Source organism: Ovis aries, chromosome 1 (genome assembly GCF_016772045.2).
Source record: "Ovis aries strain OAR_USU_Benz2616 breed Rambouillet chromosome 1, ARS-UI_Ramb_v3.0, whole genome shotgun sequence".
In the NCBI taxonomy this organism is placed as follows: domain Eukaryota; kingdom Metazoa; phylum Chordata; class Mammalia; order Artiodactyla; family Bovidae; genus Ovis; species Ovis aries.
In genome coordinates, this window is record NC_056054.1 from 96,919,987 (window position 1) to 96,941,660 (window position 21,674).

Genomic DNA, 21,674 nt, shown 5'->3' on the forward strand with positions numbered 1-21,674 from the left:
CCTTTTTGGATTTCCTTCCCATTTAGGTTACCACAGAGCACTGCATAGGGTTCCCTGAGCTATACAGTAGGTTCTCTTCAGTTATCTATTTTATACATAGTATTAATAGAGTATATATGTTAATCCCAATCTCCCAATTCATCCCACCCCCACTTTCCCCCTTGGCGTCCATATGTTTGCTCTCTATGTCTGTGTCTCTATTTCTGTTTTGCAAATACTATCATCTATGCCATATTTCTAGATTCCACATACATGCGTTAATATATGGTACTTGTTTTTCTCTTTCTGACTTCATTCTGTATGATAATCTCAAGGTCCACCCACATCTCTGCAAATGACCCAGTTCCGTTCCTCTTTTTTTTATGACAAGTAATATTCCATTTACCACAACTTACTTATCCATTCATCTGATGTCCATCAACAGAGGAATCTGAGTCCCTGACCTTGACCTTTCCTCCTCACTTCAGGGTTCCCTGGGGGCTCGCCTGCCTCAGTTATGGGTGTTGTTGACTCCCATCTCCTGGTCCTGACACTGCCTGTGGCTCCAGCAACACCAGGACCCCTCCTTCCCCTGCCCACACCTTCCACTCCCAGGGCCTCCTCCTGCTACAGCTTCTCTGGTTCCAAGGCCACTGTTGCTATGGCAATGGTTCCAGGCTTTGCAGCCACTGTCCTTAAGACAGTCACTCACAAAGAGATTAAAGCACTCTCAGCCAACCTTGAACAGAGTAATGTCTCAAACAAGGCTCCCAACATGTAGCCTTGATGTTATCTCTACCACTCCATTGGGAAACTGGGGAGCCTAAGCGCCTAGGGGACAAGGCCACATGGTCTTAAAGGACACCAAGCATTTGATCCTGGAGGCAGGTCATCTGAGATAGCCCTGAGATTCTCCCTTGAATCTCAGCTACCTATAACCACGATGTCCCCCCACCCCGAGATTTCTTACGGAGTGCATATAAGTCGAAGTATTCCTGAAGAGACAGCAACATATGAGGCATATGAGACTCCAGAGGAAGACAGGTTGTTATCTAGCCTAATCTGGTAGGGACTTGGCAATTTTGAAGACAGCAAAATCTGCCTTGAAATGCCAACCAGCCCCAGTCTATGACCTTCCCCTTTCCCTCACTCGGGAAGATTTGAACTTCAGATCATTAATAACAGGTACCATTGAGCATCCTTACTCTTAGGTTTTAGTTTCCTTATTACTGGTATGTAAGTTGCACCTCATCTTTTTTTTACCCTAGACAAAAAAAGCTAAACAGATGAAATGAGCTAAAATGAGCTAAGCTGCTGATCAGCGAGCAAAAGACTTTCATCCTTTTCTCCATTTTCTCTTCCTCTTGCATAACTGGGGTAGAGACGAAAAGAAGAAAAAAATGCTGAAACAACACAGTTGTCCTTCTCTTCAATTATAAACCTTATGTTGGATCTCTACTAAAAATTACGGGCTCAGGACTCTACTAACCTGTACATATGCTATGAAAAGAAAATAAAGAAGCATCATCATTATACTTTCACGCTACAAAACTCTTCCAAATTCAGTATAACAAGTAATTTAGGTAAACCAACTACTTTGCTCCGTACCATGAAATTGAAAATGGAAACTGTCTACCTTTAGAAACTACCAGAAGATATGATTCTGAGCCTTCCTCTGTAATAATTTACTGTCTAAACCTTCACAAGGTATTTTGTTTCCCAGGCTCCATTCTCTTCAGAGGAAACTAATACCTTCTCCATCCACTTCACTAGGAAGCAAAAAGGAAATAGTAGGTGAGAAAGGAAACAGTAGATAGACGTTCGATTAAATTGTGTTTGCTATATGTAAAGATGCTGCGTTATTTATTTCCAAGCAGCTTTATTCACATTATTCCAGGCAAGTGATTCTGAGTGAGGCTGTACCATTTCCTTTAGATTAGAAGCAAATCCTGTTACATTTTAATGCTAAAAGTCTGCAGAACATTTCTGTGAGCGGGTAATGTGTAGGATGTGGGGATTTGTTGAGACACTGGGAGCTGAAACTTGATGATGAATTCTCAGCCCACAAAGCAGAGAGATGATACACAGGGGAACGGTAAATTCAAGGAATGAACACTTATGAACAGCAACTCAGCATCACATAGTGTCCCACTGCTTGGGGAGGCAAAGTGTGTTGGAGGTCTCAGGTTCAGTGATTCACGAGGAAGATCTACAGGACACAGTAGACAGTTGAGGCTATGATTCATTACAGTGAAAGAATGCAAAGCAAAATCAGCGAGGGACAAAGGGCAAAATCTAGAGGAAAACAGGCATAAGCTCCCATGAGTCCTCTCTCGGTAGAATCACACACGATGTAGTTAATTCCTCCCAAAATGAGCTGTGACGGCACTTTGTGAGATGTTGACTACCTGAGAAGCTTGTTTAGAAAGTTGATGCCCAAGGCTTTTTGCTGGGAGCTGGTCATAGGGACCCTGTCTGCCTAACCCGTACCAAAATTCTGGACTTTCAGAGGGAAAGCAGATGTTCAGCATAGAGCACATTGTTTGCACAAATAGTTTAGACACAGAGAGACATTCTTATCAGGAAATGGTGGGAACCCGCTTGAAATCCAAGTTCCCAGACTTCAGCCAAGGTCCAAACTTTATGCAAGCTTTTCGAGGCCTAGCATTCTCGGGTCTGCTTAATTAACCCTTTTATGCACAGAGAGGTTTAAATAATTGATTGCAATACAGTTGGATAAATACAATGATGAATTCATTCACTGAAAGTCACTGAGCCTTCAAGGGTCAGATAGGAATGAGATCAATTAGACATTGTTGCTGCACTTTGCCAAACTCAACTCAGCACCCAATTGCTCTCTGCCCATGACAGGTTGTGCCGTCCACAAAAAGCTCTGTGATTGTGCACCAAAGTCCACCTCCAGGCCTCCTTGCAGAACTCACGGCACATCCCAGGTGTGCTTCCTGCCTGTTGTATAACTTCTTTCTGCTTAGCCTTTCCGGCTGGTGTTTAGGCTACTTTCCTCTTTGACTTAACTGGATTCTGGCACAGCCCCACCTCCACCGAGATTCCCAACACCCCACATTTCATCTGGCCTCTCTGGTCCCATCATTCATTAAGGGAGTTGCCTCATTAGTGTTGAAAGCCCTAGTCCCTGGGTCTTAGCCTCATCCTTCAGATGATAACTTGGTAGGCACTTAGTTTCTACCCACAGCCTTTGGGTAACTTTCACTCCATGGCCAACTGCTGGGGAGATGTGCCGAGCTATGTACTACAGATTTCATCACCCTTCAGAGTGGAACCTTCTTATGTAGAAGCTCTACATGCTGAGACTGATCATAACCAGTGCCTTCAGCATCTCTGTAGATACTTGCTCCTACTAGAGAGATTTGTCCCCTAATCCTGCCCTCTTTCCTCTTTCAGGGATGGTCATAGCAGAAGTACCAAGCTCCAGGTATTTACGAGGTTCAAATAAGGGGATAGGAGTGAATGGAGAGAGCAGGTATCATTTTCTTTGGCTCAAAATTGGCACCATGTTCAATGACCCAGCCAAAGAGTTGAAAAGAGTCAGCTTCCTACCAGATAGTGAACTAACTACTCCATGTCTTCACACACTCAGAGGCTCCTAGGATCTCCCACATATTGATTTCTGTTCAGACCCAGTTTTCTTGCCCTGAGGGATCTCCTTCCTGACAGGCAGAGATAGAAAGAACCTTCCAGAATGTTCAGAAGCTGTTTATAGTGACTCAGCTGACAAGAAAAAGCCACCAAGAAATTAAGCTGGTGTGTCAGGAGCCAGGTCCTAGAAAGGTGCAAATGCCACACTATGGGCACTTGAAAGCCAATAGCCACGACCAGACTTGCATTTTAGAAAGGTCCCAGGCAGCTGGAGGGAGACAAGATGGAGACTAAGAGATAAGATAAGAAATTTTCACAATAATCTTATAAGAGGCGGTGGGCCTCAATAAGATCTGAGGCAGCAGGCCTAGAAACAGGGGACAGACCTGAGGGACAGTTAGGAGACCCAACAACCTGGAGTGGGAGCTGGGGTTGGGAGAGCAGAGGAGGGCAGCATGACTCCCTGCTCTCAGTCTGGGAATCAGCATCTCTGGCAGCCCCTCCTTGGAGATGAAGATTACACGGGGGTTCATGTTGAATCCAAACATGAGGGGATGTGCTATAGTCCACCCTTACCCCTTCACCCGCCTCAACTATCTGAAGAATTCTCATTGAGTTCTGTTTGGTTGGTTTTGGTTTTTCCTTTAAAGGTCCAGAAATGCCCTTGGTGTGTTTGACAGACTTTCAGGCGCATGCACGGGAGCACCTATCTAAGTCAACCTGGGATTTTATCGAAGGAGGAGCTGATGACTGCTGCACGCGGGATGACAACATGGCAGCGTTTAAAAAGTCTGGTCTTCCGTATCCTTTCTATTGCTAAGCTAAGGTGCCCAGGTTGAAAGCTCCTGGGAAGGTAGCAGTCCTGGTTTCTGCCTCCAAAGAAGAGAGTATTCAAAACATCATAATGGGATTTTGGTGGTGGTGGGGATTTGGGGGGTTTTTCTCCACAGGTGAGTGGGTAAATGGGGATAAGATGGGTGGAGAGACCTTTAATCTCAGTGCCTCTGCACAACTAGCGCAAGTGAGTCACCCTCTGCTAAACATGGTGACTCCGCCGCTTGAAAAGATAGCACAACAGTCTCAGGGTCTCCAGCATCCTGGGCAGGGAGGAGAAGCCAGCTGGGTAAGCCTAAATCTCCTGAATGCCTGAACCTCTGGCTTGGAGGTATAACAGGAGAGAGGGAGGAAATATGGAGACCCAAGGAGTCTTGGGGAGAACAGGAGATTGATTCAAGAGAGAAGAGCTGGGCTGGCACAACAGTGGTAAAGTAGGGGTCAGTAAACAGGTCAGGTCAGGTCAGGCCCACTGCCAATTTCTGGATGGTCAGGTCAGGCCCACTGTTTGTGGATGGTCCACAAGCTAAGGCTGGGCTTTTTTTCACTTTTAAATCATTGACAAAAATCAAAAGAGGAATTGCAATATGTCAAAATTCTATGAAATTTCAATTTCAATTTCCATAAATAAAATTTTATTGGAACACAGCCATGCTCAGTCATCTACATCTTATCAGTGGTTGCTGTGATGTTACAACAGCAGAGCCACGTAACTGTGACAAAGACCTCATGGCACTAAGCCTAAAACATATACCATCTAACCCTTTACAGAAATTGTTTGCTGACCTCTGTGATACTGAGGCCAGAAAAAACTGGAAAATGGGATGCAAGGTGAACACTGTCTTCTGTGTTTTCATGCTTATTGAACACTATACTAAGCACTTTAATTGCTTCCTCTCATGTGTCTTCACAAGACTATTAGCAAAGTCGAATTATTACTCCTATTTAAAAGATAAAGTAACTGGGGCTCTCTGACTCAAGTTTGCATGGTCAACATTTCCAGAAAAATTTTTCTGAGTTTATGTACAGGAATAATAGTATTTTGCGGAAAACAAGCACTTTTGGACCCTGAAGCTAACTAAGTCTCTGTTGGGGCTTACAAATGTGTTTCATATAATTAATACTTGTTAATTTTCCTTCCTTCTTCTAAAGTAGTGTTTAAGTCAGATCTTCAATGAATTAGCCTCTAACCGGAAAAAAAAAAAAAAAAAAAACCTGTGATCATTCTCTGGGATTTGTCCTCTTGCAATGACTTTTCCTTGCCTTAAAGAGACTTGTGTCTGGGCTTCTCTAGTGGCTCAGATAGTAAAGAATCTGCCTGTAATGCAGGAGACCTGGGTTTGTTTCCTGGGTCATGATGATCCCTGAAGGAGGAAATGGCAACCCCCTCCAGTATTCTTGCCTGGGAAATCTTGGCAAGATTTCCAGAGGAGCTTGGCATGCTGCATCCACAGGGTCACACAGAGTCGGACATTTGAGCAACACACACACACACACACACACAGAGACTTGTGTTTAACCTAAGAGAGAAGAGCCTAGAACTATGCCCTGCTCATTTATATCCATTCTAGTTCTTGTTGTGATGCATCAATCAAAGCCTCCACATGCTGAGAGTCTGGTCATGGAGGCATGGCTCCAAGACACAGACCTCTGATTGAGCAGGCAGGGAACAGAAAAATCATATGTGCAGTGGGAGTTCAGGGAAGGCCAGGTTAATGTGGAATGGGGGGTTGGGAGAGGCTTTCCAGAATAAAGGAGCCTCCTGGTTTTCTATACTGCCTCACCAGCCAACTGACTCCACGAGTGATTTCTTGGGACCCAGTGAGGTCCTAGACCTGTGCCAGGAACCTGGAGGTCCCAGCAGCATCTTCATGCTGGAGAATGATCCCACCAACAGAACATCTCTTTGTTGTCCAGCACAGAATCCGCCTCCGTCCTCGGTACCTGAAAGATGTGTCTAAGGTGGACATGCGGACCACCATCCAAGGAGCAGAGATCAGCGCTCCCATTTGTATCGCACCCACAGGTTTCCACCGCCTCGCCTGGCCTGATGGAGAAATGAGCACAGCCAGAGGTGTGAGCTGCCCCCACCCTGAGGCTCCCCTCCCAAGGCCCTTTAGGCGTGCAGACATGTCCTTCAGGGCAGGGGCAACCAGCTTCTCTATGGAAGGGGCTTAGGGACATGAACCTGGTTGGAATCAAGGGTAGGAAAAGGAATGGTTAAAGCTACATTTGCCTGACATTTCACCTAAGATTGAGGAAATACCAGTTTTCCATTATAAAGAATGGTTAGGGTGGGAGGGAGCTACAGATGAATAGCAGAGTATGAAAACCCCACCAAGCCATGCCAAGAAAGGGGCACTGGTCCTGTGGGGTAAGGACTGCTTAGTGTGGCCAGAAGTGGGAGGCCTTTCTTTGAACCCTCGTGGGCCAGGGCTGGGGCTAAATGCCGAGTCTCTGAATTCAGGTCGAGGAGAAAGTCATGACATTACTTCTAACACAAGGTCCTGGCAGGTGCTCTTGTCCAAATGTTCCATTTCTCTTATCTTCTGGGAAAGGTTGAGGGCAGGAAAAGAAGGGAATGACAGAGGATGAGATGGTTGGATGGTATCACTGATTCAGTGGACATGAGTTTGAGCAAACTCAAGGTGATAATGAAGAATAGGGAAACCTGGTGTGCTGCAGTCCATGGGTTGCAAAGAACTGGACACAACTTAATGACCGAAAAACCACAGTTGATTTGATCATCTTATTTGACAAAAAGTTTTCCGCTGGGATTTGTCTTCTTCCTAGTCCCATCTCAGTCTCTTCCCTCATTTGCCACCACCAAAAAATAAGAAGAGAGGAGATGGGAAGGGCAGGGGGCAAAAATATTCCTGGGATTCATTTGCCATCTTCAACTGAAACCAAATCTTTTTTTCTCAAGTTGCCCAAGGCTTCCCTGGGGTCTTTTCCTTTGACCCTGTGATATAGGAAGTGATGAATCCAAGAATTCCAGAGCTAAAGTGACATCCATCTGGTTAGGAACAAATTTGGCTGAGTTGAAATATGAATACCCTGTATGAATATGACTGCTTTACTAAATCTTCATGGTTGAGGGTGTTGGGTTGTTTGGGGCAGGAGAAAGCGATATCTCCTGTTGATGTTAGGAACTGAAAATATTAACTGTGATTAGGTCAAATTCTTTACCCGTGAGTTGTAGAAGGGTAGTGACATTAACCTCTTAGGGAATCCCCTGAAAATGATTAAAGTGGGAAATGAGAAAGATGCAATTGGCACATCATTGTCACCATCATCATCATCGTCACCATCACCAACAACATTATTACTAGCATTTGTACAGTACCTCACTTCATAGCTTTAAAAAAAAAATACTTCCCTAGCTGGTATCCTATTTAATCTTGCAACAACCCTATAAGAGTGATATTATCATTTTCCCCCTTTACAGATAAAGAAAAAGAGACTCAAGGCCACACAGCTAAGAAGTGGTAGAACTAGTTTTCTTCTAACTCCAGAGAGCATGCTTTTTCTACTGCAAAGCTCAGTCTTCTCCTTGGAATTATGTTCTCAACCTTCGCCTTCTTTAGCTCCTTTCTGCTTCATTAATGGGTTGATAAGATGTCCGTTTCCTATCTGAAAGCTGCAACATGTTCAAATGGTTTGGGGAAATGGTTCTGGGGACTCAATGTCATCTCTAGCCTGAAATATTTTAATGGAATACAGAGTTTATAAGACCAGTTATACAGTGGAGGACCCAGGAAGTCTGATCAAATACCTCTGATGCCTGCCTGATAGGGAAGAAGAATGAAGTCAAGCTTTATCTTCACTCACAGGCAAACTGGCCAGAGGGGACACAGACTTATAAGGCATTTCACCCCAGTTCAGAATGTCACTGTCCTCCAACCTGAGCTCATTTTCTTTACAGCTGCACAAGCAGCCAGTATCTGCTACATCACCAGCACGTACGCCAGCTGTAGCCTTGAAGATATCGTTGCAGCTGCCCCCAGGGGCCTGCGGTGGTTCCAACTGTATGTACACCTAAACCGGCAGATAAACAAACAGATGATCCAAAAGGTGGAATCCCTGGGTTTCAAAGCTCTGGTCATCACTGTGGACGTACCCAAAGTTGGCAACAGACGACATGACTTTAAAAACCAAGTGGACTTGATGAAGAATTTATTGTTGAAAGATCTTGGATCACCTGAGATGGTAGGAAAGATACTCCAGGGAGGGCAGGTGTAACAGGAGGCAGATTTCCATCCCTCTTTCCTCTCTTCTTTCTTTCCTCAAGAAGTCATTGTTCTGTACCTGTTCTATGCCAGGCACTAGGGATGCCACAGTTCAAAAAGCAGATGGAGTTCCTGCTGCTCAGAACTTCCAGACAAGCAGAATATAAGACAAATTGTTCTCACCTCTGGAGCTGGCCAGTCTGTCCCCAGAAGAGTTCTGGGCAGGGCTGGGTGTTAGGAAACAAGAAAGCTAGGGAAAGCAGTTTTTTTGTTTTTGTTTTTTTTGTTTTTTTTGTTTTTCATGAGACAGGAGAGTAAAAGTTCCTTCCAACATTTTCTACTTTATCGCACACTTAGAAAAAGATCACACATAGATAAATGGACCATCTGAAGAAGACGCTCCTATTCAAGGTGAATGCCTATGGAGCAGGACTGCCTTGAAAACTGGGCAGCAATATCTCTGCACACCTAGAACTCATCCATGGGGCACCAGAGAGCCACAGCGTAGTTTTTTGAACAAGGTGACTACAAGGGCACTTCCTCCATTAAAATCCTTTAGTCCAATGGGATGAAGTGTCCCAGAGAGAGAAAGCTGTGGTAAAGTTGGAATCCCTTGACTGCATTAGAAATAATGATACCAGCCTTTTCAGCCAATGAGCAGCTGTGATATCCAGCCAAGTGACTCAATAGTTCTACCCTTTAGCCACAAACTGGCCTTGAGGGTTTCTGGAATCTTAGCTCAGACTCCAGGGACACCTTGGGGCCTATAGATATTTGCTTCACGTGGTAAGCCAAGATAAATATTGGGTAATATCTGACTTGGGCTTCCCATTCTTCCCATTCTTCCCATTGGTAAAGAATCTGCCTGCCAATGCAGGAGACACAGGAGATGTGAGTTTGATACTTGGATGGGGAAGAGCCACTGGAAAAGGGAATGAAAACCCACTCCAGTATTCTTGCCTGGGAAATTCCATGGAGAGAGGAGCCTGGCAGGCTATGGTTCAGAGGGTCACAAAGAGTCGACATGACTGAGCAGGCACACAATATCTGACTTAAGATTATTGAAGTTTTGCTTAGTTATTGCTACCTTGTACATATCTCAGTCACAACAATCACATGGGCCTATAAATGTTTTTGCTTATCTATCTCACTTAATGAACTCTGAGATTTTGGGGGTTTTTTTGAAAGTAAGGACTGTGTCTCATTTGTTTTTGTGTTCCCAGGTCTTAGCAAAATTATTGAGCCGTGACACAAGTAATGGTTAACAAATAAGCAATGGGAGTAGAAATTCTTTAACAAAAGTTGTGTTTGGAAAGGACCTAGAAGTAGTATTGGCTTGTATGGTTCCTCTTTTCAAGCTTACAAATGGCAGCTTTTCAAATGTGCCTCATCTTTGGAATGAGAGTCTCAAAGGAATTCAAGGCTAAGGTTCTCTTTTTCCCCACAGGGAAATGTAATGCCTTATTTCCAAATGTCTCCAATTGACCCATCCATCTGCTGGGAAGATCTCTCCTGGTTTCAAAGCATGACTCGATTGCCCATCATCCTTAAGGGGATCTTGACAAAAGAGGACGCAGAGTTAGCTGTGAAGCACAACGTCCAGGGCATCATTGTTTCCAACCACGGAGGGAGGCAGCTTGATGAGGTTCCTGCTTCTGTAAGTAGGATGACTTCAGAGTGGGTGTGTTTGTAAGTGCTGTGTACGTGCCCATGCGTTTGTACGTGTGTGTCCACAGCAAGGCACTCTGTAATATTTGGTGCTCATTCCCCTCTCCCTAACCGACTATGTTGGTTATATGTCTGTGTATGTGTGTATGTGTGTATACATATATATGGAGGACTTCTAATCATTAATAATAGTCTAGTGTGTGCCAGGCTATTTTTACAAACTCAACATATGTCATCTCTAAAGCACACAACAGTCCTGCATTATTATCCCTACTTAACAGATGAGGATGGTGTAAGATGTAGAGATGTTCAGTAACTTGTGAGTTCACACAGTTAATAAGTGGTTAAGGTGAAATTTGATAGAAGAGTTGTTCCCAAGGCATAAAGGTCACCTGCCTTCTGGAAGAAGCATTCAGCTGGAAGCTTGCCTGTCTGCATGGATTGGAACCTAATATTTTCTCATATGACACATCCCAGGAAGAAATGGTGCCTCACTTAAGCTAATAAATAACTTTCACAGTAAAACTTCAAAATGCCTTATGAATCCTTTGCTAAAAATCCAAGACAGTCTAAATTTTCCCCTAACTTATGAATTTGTCCATTAGAGATGGACTCTGGGGAAAGAAAATGAAAAGGAGGGAGGCAGGGAAATAATTTTTAAAGGAAGTTCACTGATGTTCATGGAGATTGATAGCTTGTATTTTTCAAGGGATTCTTCTGTGCTGCTTGACTCATTCTGAGAAATGCAAGTGAGTTTTTTTCCTCTTAAGGTTTTGTGTCTTTTTTTTTTTTTGTCTTTTAAGTAGGACATATTCACTGCAAGTAAACTGTAAAATATACCTAAACAAAAAGAATTAAGATAAAAATCATTAATGACAATAATTTGGTAATCAACTTAATGTAAATGTAACATTTTAGGTTTGAAAACTATATATGATATTGTGCAATTTTCTTCTCTTCATTTATCAATATATCAAGAGCATCATTTTACTTCAATAAATTCGCTTTTCTTTTTAATGGTATATAGTATGAATGGACAATTTATATGACCAACTTCCTATTGTTTAACATCTGGATTGCTTCCAAGGGTTCACTCTTTTAAACAATACATCAGTGACCATCCTGAAATCTTTAGCACATTCTCAATTTCTCCTTTAAAAAGAACTACAGGAAACAGAAAAAGCTACACCAGCCAGTTTATACATTTCAAGGCTTATGAAACTTGGAGGTTTCAAATGCCAATCACTGGCCTCCTCCTCTCTACCAGGTTCTACCTCATAGCAAATAAGCATGGATTGAACTACAGGGAATGATCAAGCCTCCTACTTCCCATCCCAACTCTTGACCTAAGACTTTAGGAGAATGTAGGTCTTCAGACGGAGATGGCAATGGCACCCCACTCCAGTACTCTTGCCTGGAAAATCCCATGGATGGAGGAGCCTGGTGGGCTGCAGTCCATGGGGTCGCTAAGGGTCGGACAGGACTGAGCGACTTCGCTTTCACTTTTCACTTTCGTACATTGGAGAAGGAAACGGCAAGCCACTTCAGTGTTCTTGCCTGGAGAATCCCAGGGACGAGAGAGCCTGGTGGGCTGCCATCTATGGGGTCACATAGAGTCGGACACGACTGAAGTGACTTAGCAGTAGCAGGTCTTCAGAACATGCGCTGAGCTCTCTCACCCAAGTCCTTCAAGGATACCCATAAAGCCATCTCTCACGCATCCAGTAATTGACATAATAGAGGGTGCAGAGCATAGCATGTCCTGACCTGACCCAACTGTGCTGACAATAAGAACAGAAAGCAAAGAGCCCCTCACCAACCAGCAGCAAACAGGGTAGAATACTGACTTTTGGAATAACTCTAATAAAACAGTATATAATCGGCTGTCTCTCATTAATCAGTTTAGCTAGTCTTGCTCCCTCACGGAGTTCTTAGAGAGGAGTGGGGATGAGTAGCCCACTAATTTTCCAATTGCACTTCCTCAATAAAGAATGAGCAGTGATGAAGGAAGGTACCAGAACAAAAAGAGTTTCTTCTGCCCCATCACACTGATCAACACACTGTTCTCCCAAGCCATCTGACCTAATAGCCAAACCCAAGATCACCCAGGGACAGTACCAAGATTAGTGGGAGGCTAGTGAGAGACCCACACTTGGCTCAAAATTCAAGAAGATGCTAAAAAAACTGAATTAGGAATAATAGTTTCATGCACTGTTTGAAAAATGAAAATTAATGCAGAAAAACCCACAGTCAATAGCAACAGTTTTAATAAAGATAGGATCTGATCCTGCACTTGCATAACGTTGCCTCACTCATTTCACTGTAACCCTGGCCCTGGTTCCAATGAAGTTTTATTTATAAAAACAAGCCCCCAGCTTGCAGGTCAAAGTTTGCCATTTGATTTTTGTAAACGTTGTATTCAAATATTCTTTATATTTTTGACACCCTTTAAATTTTGTGCCTGGGGTAAGTTGCTCACTCTTCTCTACCCAGTCCCTCCTTGTGAGGGGTGTGACTGTCTCAGTGATAGTCCATCTCTGTAATGTCCCATATCTAACACTCCTGTGCTTCCTTCCAGAACCAGGGGAGAGCTAGCTTTGGCCCCAGAAAGCTCTAATGAATGCCCTATTGTGGCTTATCAAACGTTAACTCTCAAGCCGTACTGCATGAACCCTAGGCTGAAATTCACCCCCTATCGTGCTTCTTAAACTACTGTCAGTTCCATCGTCCAATATGGCTCACTAGAAGGGCTTTCCTGGCAGCCCAGACAGTAAGGAATCCCCCTGCAATGCGGGAGACCTGGGTTGAATCCCTGGGTTGGGAAAATCCCCTGGAGGAGGGCATGGCTACCCATTCCAGGATACTTGCTTGGAGAATCCCCATGGACAGAGGAGGCTGGCAGGGTGCAGTTTATGGGGTTGCAAAGAGTTGGACATGACTGAGCAACTAAGTGCACAGGGCCGAAGAGTTTGCACAAGTACATTTCTTTCTTTCTCACAGCATGCCAGTACAGGAGACAGGTTCGATCCCTGGATCAGGAAGATCCCACAGGCCACATACCAACTAAGCCCAAGTGCCACAGCTATTGAGCCTTTTGTAGAAATGTTTCTCATAATACCATGGTGGGACTGTAAAAATACCCTGATTTAAATGCACATTCTCTCCAGTCTTTACATGTAGGTTAACAAAATGTTCAATTCTCCCCCACCCACTTGGAAAGTACAAAGCTCTTTCCTCCCTGATTTCATACTCTGCTCGGTCTCACCAAAGGATCTCATTCAGGCAGAATTCAATCGACTCCTTCCGTGGCAGATTCTACTCCTCCTTTTCAGTCATTCCTCAAAGAGACAGAACAGGAGCCCTGAGGCAGTTCCAGAAACGTTTCCTGCAGGACCCTCCCCCCAGACTCTGCCCTCACCCCTCCTTACAGACTTGGAAGTGCTCAGGAACATGGCTCTGTCTGGGGCACCTTAAGTCCACAGGGCTGTTGACCACACAGCTGGGAATGAAAGAGAAAAGGCGGGAGAAAAGATCCGCTGGAGAGAGGCAGCCAGAGTGATCAGGTGTTTTTGTTCTGTCTTTCTAAGGCTTCAACCCCGCTCTTACAATGTCACCGCTGTCTTTCTCTCCCACATCTCAGATAACTCGTAAGCGAGTCAGGAAGAAGTTGCTCAGATGTGTTGTGTCAGAAATAAGTTACAGCCCAGGTATATGGAACAGGCTGTGGTTCAGACACGAGGGTCACAGTTGATCACATTTGTTTGGCCAAAAAGACTTAGGGCCTTAGCAATGGAGAACATTTCTAATTGTGCCACCTTGGAAGCAGAGAAGGTGGAAGAGAATCAAAAGTCAAAATGTCCTTTAAAAAGAAGAACATTAAAATGTTGTGTGCAGCCTGGATGGGAGGGGAGTTTGGGGGTGAATGGATACATGTATATGTATGCCTGAATCCTTTTGCTGTCTCCTTGAAACTATCACATTGCTAATTGGCTGTACCCCAATATAAAATGTTTGTAAAAAAATAAAATGAAATAGAAAGAACAGGCGGCACTAGTGCTGAAGAATCTCCCTGCCAATGCAGGAGAAACAAGAAACCTGGGTTCAGTCCCTGGCTTGGGAAGATCCCCTGGAGGAGGGCATGGCAACCTGCTCCAGAATTCTTGCCTGGAGAATCCCCTGGACAGAGGAGCCTGGAGGGCTACAGTCACAGGGCAGAAAAGAGTCAGACACAAGTGAGTGACTCAGCATACAAAATCGAACACTACAAATGGAAAATGCCCCCGTGGGGATGTTAAGAGATACCAAGAATTTCTTCCAAGTTGTAAACACCTGAACTCTGTCGGAGCACGAAACAGCAGGAGAGGGTAGCCTGGAAAGAGTCCCTGGGCCTTGGGAATGTAGCTACCCTGCTTTGACAGCACCTGCAGCCTCAAGCGTAGAACCACGAGGCGTTGCCCCCAGCTTAGACCTTCTGGAGCCGGCCAAACCTGGGGGGCAGTGCCGTCCCGTGACGCCCTGAGAGTCCAGAGGGAAGTCTCTGAGCCACACTTGTCTCTTGCTTTCAGATCGATGCCCTGACAGAAGTGGTGGCCGCTGTGAAAGGGAAGGTTGAAGTGTACCTGGATGGTGGGATCCGGACTGGCAACGATGTGCTGAAGGCTCTAGCCCTCGGGGCTAAGTGCGTTTTTGTGGGGAGACCCATCCTGTGGGGTCTTGCCTGCAAGGTGAGAGTGCTAAAATGAAAACCAACCGGAAGGCACCCCACCTCTCATTTGTTTCCATGTGCTGTTTTTGGAGGTGCCACAGATCCTGAAGGACAGTGACACCTCACCTGCCCCTCCACACTTCTTCCATAGCATGTTGTAAATTTTCAAGAGCTCTCAGCCCCACCTTTTTCCTCTTATTCCCAACATAGTTCAGATTTCACAGATTGCCCCCATCCTCCCCACCACAGCTCTGAGCTCACTTAGAAATATTTTTTAATGTTTATTTACTTTGCTGTGCCAGATCTTAGCTGCATCACACAGGATCTTCAGTTTTGTTGTGGCATATGGGTTCTTTAGTGGAGGCACACGAACTCTTAGTCAAGGTGTATGGGATCTAGTTTCCTGACCAAGGATGAAACCCAGGCCCCTGCATTGACAGCATGGAGTCTTCACCCCTGGACCACCAGGGAAGTCCCCGCACTTAGTATTGAAACTCAGCCTGTGGTCCGGATGTTCCTTCACGCCGCTTTGTGTCTCCTCTTTTCTCTGTCTTGTGAGCAGGGTGAACATGGTGTTAAGGAAGTTTTGGACATTTTAAAAAATGAATTCCACACTTCCATGACGCTGGCAGGTAAGTTTTTACCATGCTTTTCCTAACTCAGAGCTGAAAGCAGGCTGTCTGAAGAAGAGAAGCTCAGGCCCTTCCTTCTCACTTGCCTCCCCCAAACCCAGAGAGAGCACAGAGGAAATGCCCGACACAAAAGTGGAATGAAGGTGTTAGTCGCTCAGTCATGTCTGACTCTTCGTGACCGCCTGGACTGTAAACCCGCCAGGTTCCTCTGTCCGTGGGATTTCGCAGGCAAGAGCATTGGAGTGGGCACCATTTCCTTCTCCAAGGGATCTTCCTGACCCAGGGATTGAGGCTGGGTCTCCTGCATTACAGGCGGATTCTCTACCATCTGAGCCAGTCAAGCACAAACTCCGAATGTGATACAAAAGCAGATGTAATTGCAGATGGTGGTAAAGAGGGTCCCATTTCACTTTGGCCTGCTCAGATCCCATCAGACTTGTCAGATGTAGTTCTAGGGGTGATCTTTAAGTAAGATTCATGGATTGTGAAGAGTAGAGAAATTAAGTCACCAGGAAAGCATGGAGGAACTGGGGAGGTGGGAGCAAGCAGGATGACAGAACAGAGAGAAGGAGAAACATCATCCTGCGTAACCACAGGCAGCAAGACAGGCCTGAATGTCTCAGAGTTACACACAGGCAGGTATCAGGCAAAAATGAGGTAACTGTAAAGCAGCGCTCAGAAAAACTTGTATGTGTTCAGCAAATCCATGTGATCGCTGGAATCCAGGGATCCTGTGAAATAGTGATTCTCGGCTAATGATGGGAACTTCCTTCTTCCGAATCCTTTGGTTTGGGGGTGGGGGGGGGGGCTTATCTTTTTTTTCTCATTGGCACAGTGATGCAGGGTTGGTATTGGAGGTGTTCAGTACTCAGGGATCAAGGATGTTAAATGTCCTAAAATGCTTGGAGCTGTCTCCTAGAAAATTGGCCTGCCCAAAGTCAGTCACCGGTAGCTCTGTCTCTGCTTGCCTTTGTCTGCTGTAGATGGTAACAGATTGTAATGTGAGAGGCAGACAAGATAAACCCAAATAAGACCTCCATTCAGGCCTCAACTCTAAAATTTGGTAATAACAGACACTTCCTCCAGAAGTAACAAAATAATGAATCAAGAGCTCTGAAGTGGAGTCAAGACCATTTTTGTGGCATTGACTTATTTCCACAGATGATGCTACCAAGTGTCTGCCATCTGCCAGGCACAAGGCAAGGTGTCCAGGTCTTTCCTAGCCTGGTTTTCACCAGCTATTTAGACAAGTATCTTGTACTCAGCATCCAAGCTACATAGTGTTCACTGGGGCTGTGAACTCAGCCTTTTGGGCTTAAGTAGTTTAAGCTAGAAAACTTAGACCAGAATTAATGCCAGTCCCTTTCAACTGAGTAGATTAATAGGGGAAAAAAAAAACCTTGGGGAGTGGATTAAGGCATCAAGGACCAGGACTGTCCATTTGAGGCCAATGCCTATGAAGATAAGTCAATAAATAACCCAAGGTTACTAAGTCTCTCCCATGAGGGCAAGGAAGGCACAAGTGTGAATAGATATCGTGTTGATGTCTTTTGCCCTTGGGAGGGAGAGAGATGGAAAGATCTATGAGTTCTGCAGGTTCCAAGAGATTGAGGTGACTTCTCTTGCTCCCCCAAATATTTTCTCCTGTCTTTGTGACATTATGTCTGAACTTTTAAAACAGAAGCCTGGTGGGGGGATTCACAATAACAAAGGTTTTTCATTCCACCAAAAGTTTATACTTAACAACCATTGGAATGGAAATAGAGACTGGAAAATCTTTTTCTGAAACAAAGGGTAGAGAGCACTCTTTTTAAATGGGGTCAGGAAAAAAAGAAAGAGAAAACAGGATGACGAATACTTTTGTGCCTAACTTTTTATATTCCTTTCCTTCTAATTGTTCTCCAATGAGAATGTGTTGTTTAAATGCAGAGAAAAATGACTAATCAACAACCAAATGTGGGATGGGCAGGAGGGTTTGGGGAAGAAGGGAAAGAAGAGAAAACCCAGGCTGAAGGGCACCCCTCAGCATTCTCTGTGGGCATCGGTCCCGCAGGAAAGACTCCCCAAGCTGATCCCTGGGGAGAAAGGGGTCTCAGGTGAGGAGGGCTGTGTTTTCGGTGGAACTCACTCAAGTAGAAAACCATAATGTGAAACCCCACAGAGTTTCACATTCAGTTCAATTCAGTTCAGTCGCTCAGTCAAGTCTGACTCTTTGCAACCCCATGAACCGCAGCACGCCAGGCCTCCCTGTCCATCACCAACTCCCACAGTCCACCCAGACCCATGTCCATTGAGTCAGTGATGCCATCCAACCATCTCATCCTCTGTCGGCCCCTTCTCCTCCTGCCCTCAATCTTTTCCAGCATCAGGGTCTTTTCCAATGAGTCAGCTCTTCGCATCAGGTGGTCAAAGTATTGGAGTTTCAGCTTCAACATCAGTCCTTCCAATGAACACCCAGGACTGATCTCCTTTAGGATGGACTGGTTGGATCTCCTTGCAGTCCAAGATTAGCCCTTCCCTGCACAATGCATGTAAGATGCTTGACACAAAACCAGCACCCAGGAGGTGATCAGTCAGTATGACTTCTCTATCCTAAACCTCCTGGAGATGTGTGACATTTTTCCTCTGTAACCTGGTGACATCGCAGCCCTGAGAAGAGTACCCTATTTGCACTATTGTGAAATGAAAATAAGCTTAGAAATCATCTTTTCCTAATTGTGAGACCATACGCCAAAACTGTATATAGGAATGTTACAATCCCAGTTTGTCTTGGAAGACGAAACTGTGCCCATACAAATCATGTGTGCACAGACCTCACTTAAGTCTCATCTCTTGTAAGGGACAGGGGCTGAAACAGAAGATTCAACAGGGGCTGAATCTTCTTGAGTTTTATTGCTCGAAATTACTCACTTTGTTTTAATTTGGCCAAAGTGTTTTAGTGTGAATATCCACCTAATTTACAGTAATGAAAAAACAGGAATACATTGTAATCATGAATTCGTTGTTAAACCTTTAGTGAACCTCTACCAAGAACAAGGCAGTGTCCCTGGTACCATGTGGACCAAGACTCCATCTGATGAGCTTATACTGATAAGCAGAACAAGTACACAAATAGCACCAGGGCTTAAATGGGAACAGATGCTTCAAAGTGTCTCAGAATGGTATCACACACTTTGATGCAACTACTGAGATATTTTTGCATAGTTTAAATATTTATTTCTACTACAATGTATCAGCAGTTTCTATTCTGGCATCTCTGTGCTCCTTGAGGAAGTCTACCCTCTCCAAAGCTGCACTATTCTGTCTGCCCCGTGGAAACCCAGAGCTGTCAAAACCATTGTCACTTCTGATGAGAGCACCTCTGCCTCCAAATTCCTGCTTCTGCTGACTTAGTTCATTTATGAGTTATTTATGCATCCCTCACCTGTCATTCCTGTCACCTATCATCAACACCAGGGGCTTCCCCAGTGGTTCAGTAGTCAGGTGCACACAAACTGACTTTTCAAAAGGCTGAAATACTGCTTTTAAGTTTTTTACCGTGCCATTTTGCCATGGATGTTTTAAAAGAGGACGCAACCACAGGTTTACAAAACAATTCCCAGTGTAATCAGAATTACGTGATATGAATTCTGTATATGTAACATTTTATCAGGGTGAGGACAAGGGTCAAGGCTTGTTTCTATCCCCATGGTGGGGTGGTGACTGGGGTTTCAGAGAAATGAGCTTTTAAACTACATTTTTTTTTTAAATTTTTAGGTTGCCGATCGGTTGCTGAGATCAATCAGGACCTGATCCAGTTCTCCAGGTTGTAAAGAAAGAGCCGATGGCCTGACTGCAGAGTTTGCCCATAGGAGGAAGACAAAATCACAGTAGGGTGTGTGATGCCCTCTTGCCTGAGTCCCTTCCTGGCCAGCAGCTTATTCCTGCACCCTAAATCACTCCACCCCAAATCCCTCATCTTCCTCAAATACGCCAATGCTCTTCTTTGCCTCACTGCCTTGTATATGTTGCTCTCTTGCCCGAAATCCTCCTCTGAAAGCAGAGATCTTGAAAGAGCAGATCAGCAATGGCTGAAATAGCTAGTGATGAAAACTATTTGAATATACTATGTTTTTATGAAATAACTATGGAAATCTGTACCCAGAAACAGAAGAGCTATACCTATAAAATATTCCTCAACAAAAATCATACTCCTATCTGTAGACAACAGAGAAATTATATAGGTAAAAACATAAGCTTTGGAGTCCTACAGACATAGGATTTCCAGGACTGTTACTGAGACTTGAGAATGTTTTTTGATCTCTGTTCTTCCATGTCTTTGTGTATAAAATGAGGTTTATAATACCTAGCCTATTAGGTTGGGAGAAAGATTAAGAGAGATAACATACATAACATTCAGAGCACAATGCTTAGCCGCCAAGTTTAAGAAAGAGTAGCTTTTGGACTTCCCTAGTGGTCCAGTGGTTAAGACTTCACCTTCTAATGTAGGGGGTGTGGGTTCAAGCTATGGTGGGGGAATTAAGTTACCACATGCTGCAGGATGTGGCCAAAAATTAAAATACAGAAATAAAACTTGTAAAATTCCTCTTAAAAAATAAAGAGCTAGTAGCTTTTATGATTATTATTTGGCAAATTCCTATTTATCTTTTAGTATCTTGTTCAAATATCACCTATTCTTACCTGGCTACTTGCTAAAGGTTTCCTATTGTGCTTTGCACATTACACTATTACAATCCTTATTATAATGTGTTATGTTTATTTGTCTCTCTCCATAAATAGACTTTACATGTCCCTGAGCAAGAAACTATATGCTTGGTACTGGGTTTGGCATATAGCAGCATCTCAAGAAACATTTGTAGGATGGATAGATGGGTAGATGGACTGGAAAGGGTGAAAAGGGAGATGGGAAAATGAATAAATGCCCTATCAGAGTAAAAACTCCCCAGACCAGCAGTCAGCAAGAACAGACTTCTAGGGCAGGGGCACTTGGCTGAATAAGATCTGACACTTGAAGACATTAAGGAAGTTAAGGATAAATTCCCGATATCCTAAATAAATATTGATAATTTCATAACTGGTGTTCATGTTCTGTCTTGGTCCTTGTTTTAGTCTGTTTTCTATACAACAGTCATTGACGTTTTTAAGTGCAAGCAAATCCTACTAGTTTAGTGCTTAATTCAGTTGCTCAGTCATGTCCTACTCTTTGCAACCCCATGGACTGTAGCATGCCAGCCTTTCTTGTCCATCACCAACTCCCAGAGCTTGCTCAAACTCATGTCCATTGAGTTGGTGATGCCATCCAACCATCTCCTTCTCTGTTGTCCCTTTCTCATGCCTTCAACCTTTCCCAGCATCAGGGTCCTTTCTAATGAGTGGGTTTTTCGCATCAGGTGGCCAGAGTATTGGAGCTTCAGCTTCAGCATCAGTCCCTCCAATGATTATTCAGGACTGATTTCCTTTAGGATGGACTGGTTTGATTTCCTTGCAGTCCAAGGGACACTCAAGAGTCTTCTCCAACAACACAGTTTGAAAGCATCAATTCTTCAGTGCTCAGCTTTCTTCATGGTCCATCTCTCACACCCATACAGGATTACTGGAAAAACCATAGCTTTGACTAGACAAACCTTTGTTGGCAAAGTAATGTCTCTGTTTTTTAATATGCTGTCTAGGTTTGTCATAGCTTTTCTTTCAAGGAGCAAGCGTCTTTTAATTTCATGGCTGCAGTCACCATCTGCAGTGATTTTGGAGCCCAAGAAAATAAAGTGTGTCACTGTTTCCATTGTTTCCCCATCTATTTGTCATGAAGTGATGGGACTGGATGCCATGATCTCTGATAGGCAAATCCTATACCTTACCTGTTTAAGCCTTTTCTATTGTTTCCTATTCCATTCAGTATCAATTCTACACTGAGCATCAGCTGTCCAGGAGATTGCATGATCTGGTTCTTCCTGATTCTTCCCTCAGCCTTCATTCTCCCCTTCCCTCATCATGCCTTAGCCAAAATGCATC

At 44.2% G+C, this 21,674-nt stretch overlaps 1 protein-coding gene across 10 annotated transcripts in view; it reads left to right on the top strand.

The window, feature by feature from the left end:
• Positions 1-20,739, top strand: part of HAO2 (hydroxyacid oxidase 2) — a 29,909-nt gene extending 9,170 nt beyond the window's left edge. For 2 of the 10 annotated variants that reach the window (XM_042253139.2, XM_042253141.2), the window contains exons 2-10: positions 2,851-2,933; positions 3,403-3,433; positions 4,248-4,386; positions 6,354-6,505; positions 8,357-8,640; positions 10,108-10,317; positions 14,894-15,052; positions 15,596-15,665; positions 19,422-20,739. In XM_042253139.2, the coding sequence (XP_042109073.1) occupies positions 4,256-4,386; positions 6,354-6,505; positions 8,357-8,640; positions 10,108-10,317; positions 14,894-15,052; positions 15,596-15,665; positions 19,422-19,477 (1,062 nt within the window). In that variant the 5' untranslated portion in view covers positions 2,851-2,933; positions 3,403-3,433; positions 4,248-4,255 and the 3' untranslated portion in view covers positions 19,478-20,739. The remainder of the gene's footprint in view (positions 1-2,850; positions 2,934-3,402; positions 3,434-4,247; positions 4,387-6,353; positions 6,506-8,356; positions 8,641-10,107; positions 10,318-14,893; positions 15,053-15,595; positions 15,666-19,421) is intronic. The other 8 variants (XM_012179579.5, XM_042253140.2, XM_060413425.1 and 5 more) reach the window with 4 other exon arrangements.
• Positions 20,740-21,674: the final 935 nt, after the last annotated feature.